The 5,086-nt window shown below is 42.2% G+C and overlaps 1 protein-coding gene and 1 long non-coding RNA gene across 2 annotated transcripts; both read left to right on the top strand.

The window, feature by feature from the left end:
* Positions 1–157: 157 nt before the first annotated feature.
* On the top strand, positions 158–1,033 carry LOC113472573. Its single transcript, XR_003394826.1, has 2 exons — positions 158–259; positions 969–1,033. It is a non-coding gene; the product is annotated as an uncharacterized LOC113472573 (long non-coding RNA).
* A 6-nt stretch (positions 1,034–1,039) lies between these two features.
* Positions 1,040–4,953, top strand: LOC103521924 (lutropin-choriogonadotropic hormone receptor-like; the record flags this gene model as incomplete). The annotated part of the gene is made up of 7 exons (XM_017448916.1): positions 1,040–1,179; positions 1,720–1,869; positions 2,211–2,328; positions 2,374–2,491; positions 2,750–2,842; positions 3,380–3,744; positions 4,838–4,953. Coding segments are annotated over exons 1-7 (1,093 nt in total), but the record flags the coding sequence as incomplete, so codon positions are not given.
* Between the last annotated feature and the right edge of the window lie 133 nt (positions 4,954–5,086).

Here is a 5,086-nt window from a genome sequence, read left to right on the forward strand (position 1 = left end):
TGATGTAGCTAATGATAAAGCCATTTAAACTTTCCATTTCGAGGTATTCATCACCTATCAGAGTTAAAAATAGTTTCATTATAAACATTTAATGCATTAAAATTAATGTCCTTAACAGCTTCATCTAGGCTTTTTCTTGAAAAAAAAAAGAAAATGTATCTAAATTGCATATTTTGTTTGTTCTCCTGCACAGAGATCTAGAGGGAAACAAAATCAGTGAACTGTCTTCAGATTCTATCCGGATCAAAGTTGAACATTTGTAAGTAAGGCCTGGCGCACGCTTTCAGTTAAATTCCTTTTTTTTATCTTTTAGATTGTACCTCGGTACCGAAGGCACATTCTTTTACATCCATGCCTATCCAAGAACGGAAAAGTCTGGTCAGAAAATTTCCGCCCTGGCCAGGATTCGAACCCAGCTCCTCCGGGTTGAGAGTCAGTGCTCTTGAACATTCGGCCACAGAAGTTGGCTGTTAAGTTGAAGGCCTGCCGCACACTGGAAGCGTAGACGCGCGACTTTTAGTTGCGCGGAGTAGCGCGATTCCGCCTGTAAATCCAAACCTATGAAAATCATACAGACCTCTCGCACTCTAGGAGACCTAAGTCGCGCGACTCCAGTGTGGGAGGTCTCTATCATTTTCTTAGATTTGGATTTTCAGAAGGCATCGCGCGACCTCGCGTTACTATGAGCGGCGGCCCTAGCTTAGGTTTTCAGATTCTTGAATATTTTAATTTTGTTTGGTGAGGCAAAAATTTAATGTACCTAAAGGTGCGTTTACATCCTCTGAAATCTCTGCGTCTACAGCTCTGAAAGTCTTACAAGGCAGACGCGCTACCATCCACGGTAACAACGCTGGTCAAATTAAGCTGCTCGTTACTAGAAGAAAAATTGTGAGAAGTACATAGCTACCTACCCTACAGGTGAATTTCATCATTAGTACCTATCTACCTATTCTTACTTTGCGTTGCAGATTCCTCGGCTACAACAACATCAAAATTATCGAAGGTCGGGCTTTCAACGGATCTCAGATATCCACTTTACTCTAGGCATGATCACCCTAGAGCGATGGTACTCTATTAAACGCGCACTGTATGCCAATAAGCTTACTATACATAGGACCACCTATTTTATTCTGGTGGGGTATGTGTACGCCAGTGTTATGGGAGCCTTGCCCATGTTTGGTAAGTCCTGCAGATATTTACTGATATTTGGAAGAAGAAAAAATAATAGTAATTGTTGCTTAAATGCTCTCCGTCGATCAAATGTCCGAATAAAATTGCGTTAATTAAATGCTCGTCATTTGCGTTAATTAAATGCTCGTCATTTGACCGTCCATCAACAATACACTACTCTAAATTTTATGTCTTGACTTGGACTCAAACGACCAATCTCTAACCCTGAAGTCCAACGTGATAACTTCTACACCACTGGCTATCGCTTTCAAACTTTCGTAGGTTTTAGTTGTTCAGGCGACTACACTTCCAAGGTGCGACGGGCCTAACAGTCATATGTACTTCGGAGCCTTTCCGGAAAGTAACGCGCTTTTCACATTTCGCAAAATTTTGACGCCACAACAATTTCAAATTTTTAATGGTTATACCTACAATGTTTTTTTACAGGTTCTTCTTCTGTAATATTACGTCATAATTTTTGCGAAGTACGAAATGCAAACTGCGAACTTTTTTCAGATATTAACAGCAGATGTTTGTTTTTCATTACAGGTATCAGTAGTTACTCCACCACCAGTATTTGTCTGCCTATGGATACTCGAAACTTGGGTTCCAAGATATACGTACATACACTGCTTCTATTCAGCAGCCTTGTATTCGCCATGATCTGTGTTTGCTATTTCCAAATCTACTCTTCACTAGGTAATGTATGGGCCTATAATAGTTAGCTTGGTAGAATTATAAGCGCTAGGTCGCGGGTTCGATTCCTGCCCGGGTCGCATTTTATCCTGAACGGATAACGTTCATTCTCGGAACGGCTGGTTTTCTCCTATCCTGTCTTCTTTCTCTCTTCGATTTCGGGACGATAAGACCTTAGCAGTTACAGTTCCCTCTATCAAACCTATTAAAAATTAGTATACCTATTACCTACTTAATTTAGGTGCAAGCCTGGGACCACCTCCTAAATACAGTCCTGCCTGTATATATAACTAAATTGTTTGAAACTTTGTTTTGAACACACCTACTCTTCTCATTTTTCAGAGATCTCTCCGACACCTCCATCACACATCTACCTACCCTAGGATTGGATAGCATAGAAACTCTGCTCCTGGAAAACACGTTCACTCTGAAAACTATCCCATCCATTTATGATTCTAAATTGTTTGAAACTTTGTTTTGAACAAACCTACTCTTCTCATTTTTCAGAGATCTCTCCGACACCTCCATCACGCATCTACCTACCCTAGGATTGGATAGCATAGAAACTCTGCTCCTGGAAAACACGTTCACTCTGAAAACTATCCCATCCATTTACGATTTTAAGGTAGGCCCTAAAGTAGTACCTATGTCGAATCATTGTGATCTAGTGGTTAGCGCGGTGGATTTCTGATCCAGAGGTTGGTGGTTCGAGTCAAGTTGAAAATAAAATGGTGTTAGTATTTTTTATTAAGAGGTTTGATAGAAGGAACTGTAACTGCTAAGGTCTTATCGTCCCGAAATTGAAGAGAGAACGAAGACAATGGTAAAAGCTAGTTGTTACGAGAACGAACATAATTTAGGGCACTCTTGTCTTATATTTCAGAAACTACACACGGCTCATCTTACTTATTCATTTCACTGCTGTGCATTTCAATTCCCCGAAAAGCATGATCCACATAAGCATGCACAGTATCAGGTAAATGTTTGTTTTTTTTTTTCGGATAATGAACTAACATTATCTGGTCTGGATAAAATCTTCCCCGGGCGGGAATAGAAGCCGCGGACTAGCGCTTACAAGGCAGACTTGCTTCCAAGCGAACTAGACTGGCTAGTCTTGCTTTATAAGGTCGTGGGTTCGATTCCCGCCTGGGGCGGACTTTATCCTGAAGGGATATTGCTCGTTCAAGGTACGGCTGGCTTTCTCCTATCCTGTCTTCCTTCTCTTTTCGATTTCGGGACGATTTAAGACCCTAGCAGTTACTGTTCCCACTGTCAATCCTCTTCAAAAAAAACTACTTTTTCGGAGTTTTGACTTCAAATTTTGGATTTTTCTTGACTTTTTAGCTTTTTACGTAGGAATCGACGTTTTACCCAAACGCATATCCTCTCTTCCAGAGTCTCATGAAACAGATCTACTTTTTCGAGTATTGACTTCAAATTTTGATTTTTCTTGACTTTTTAGCTTTTTACGTAGGAATCGACGTTTTACCCAAACGCATATCCTCTCTTCCAGAGTCTCATGAAACAGATCGCAGCATCCTGCGGTGGACAAGATGTTCAGCTACCTCACAGCGTGGTGAGACGTGAATTTGGTGACATTTATGACCCTGCCAATGGAAGTCTGTTTGACAGTGAAGTGGATACGTCCACACCCGTGAGTGTGACTGAGGATTACATGAACACCCCCATCATACCAGCCAAGCTACCTCACAGCGTGGTGAGACGCGAGTTTGGTGACATTTATGACCCTACCAATGGAAGTCTGTTTGACAGTGAAGTGGATACGTCCACACCCGTGAGTGTGACTGAGGATTACATGAACACCCCCATCATACCAGCGCACCGGCTACAGATAACGTGTGGCAATGTCAATCTCAAGTAAGTTTGATATAATAATAATAATAATAATAGTGCTTATTTATACTGCTCGCACAGGACTGAATAGTCCCTTTACTCCAGCAGTAGGCTACTACTATTATTGTGGTCAAATTCTCAAATTATATTGAGGATAAAATTCCATACCTCGGCTGGGATTGAACCCACGCCCTCCTGTTTACCAGGCGAGCGCCTTGACCACTACACCACCAATGTACCCACACTTTGCAAGTGAATAACTGTGCCAATAAGCCCTTGAGTAGAATAACTGTGCCAATAAGCCCTTGAGTAGGGATATAAGGGACTCACAAAGTCTTTCGAGACCTCCCTGGTGAAATATCTTAAAGGCTCACAGTGAAAGAAACATCAATGGTCGGGAGGAAGAGCTCCTCCGGTGACCTAGTATCACACCAAAGACTCTCACGTCTGAGGTCCCGGGTTCGATTCCCAACAGGGTCGAAGATCGCCTCTGTGCTTGGACTTCAAGGTGTAACTTTGTACGGACAGTTGAGTGGGATATAAGGGACTCACAAAGTCTTTCAAGACCTCCCTGGTGAAATATCTTAAAGGCTCACAGTGAAAGAAACATCAACGGTCGGAAGGAAAAGCTCCTCTGGTGACCTGGTATCACACCAAAGACTCTCACGTCTGAGGTCCCGGGTTCGATTCCCAACAGGGTCGAAGATCGGCTTTGTGCTTGGACTTCAAGGTGTAACTTTGTACGGACAGTTGAGTAGCTACTTTTCTAGAGTAGAGACCAGTGGTGGCATTATTATTACCGAAATTAAATAATAATAAACCTTCTTCTTCGCCTTTTCCCGTGTTCAGACAGGGTCGGAGTTTTTCGTCTGCCTCTTCAAGTAACCCAACCAGACTAAGCTGGTCTACTCTCTGTTGAAAGTCCCCAGCCAGACTGAAAGGAGGTTCTTAGTAATGCTGTGTTATTCATGAGCATAGTGAAGAGGATCTATTCTTCACCACAAATAAATCATCATTTTTCAAATTATTGATCTACCATTAAAGTTGTAAAGAGCCTGTTCACCAATAAATAAATCATGATTAAATAAATTGACCTCTCTTATCCACCCACTGTTAGGAGACATCAAGTGACGTGTACCCCAATACCGGACGCTTTGAATCCCTGTGAGGACATCATGGGATATGCCTGGCTCAGATTATGTGTCTGGTTTGTCATTAGTGCCGCCATTGTGGGTAAGTGTAAGGTTTGCCGGGAATGGAAGCACCTCCAAGTACAATCTCCTGGATCAACAAGGTGGATCAGAAGTGTCTGCGCCAGCCTAGTTTAAGTTAGCTTGAAAGGTAGCGCGTCTGCCTTGTAAGCCCA

Source organism: Diaphorina citri, unplaced genomic scaffold, assembly GCF_000475195.1.
Source record: "Diaphorina citri unplaced genomic scaffold, Diaci psyllid genome assembly version 1.1 scaffold6281, whole genome shotgun sequence".
In the NCBI taxonomy this organism is placed as follows: domain Eukaryota; kingdom Metazoa; phylum Arthropoda; class Insecta; order Hemiptera; family Psyllidae; genus Diaphorina; species Diaphorina citri.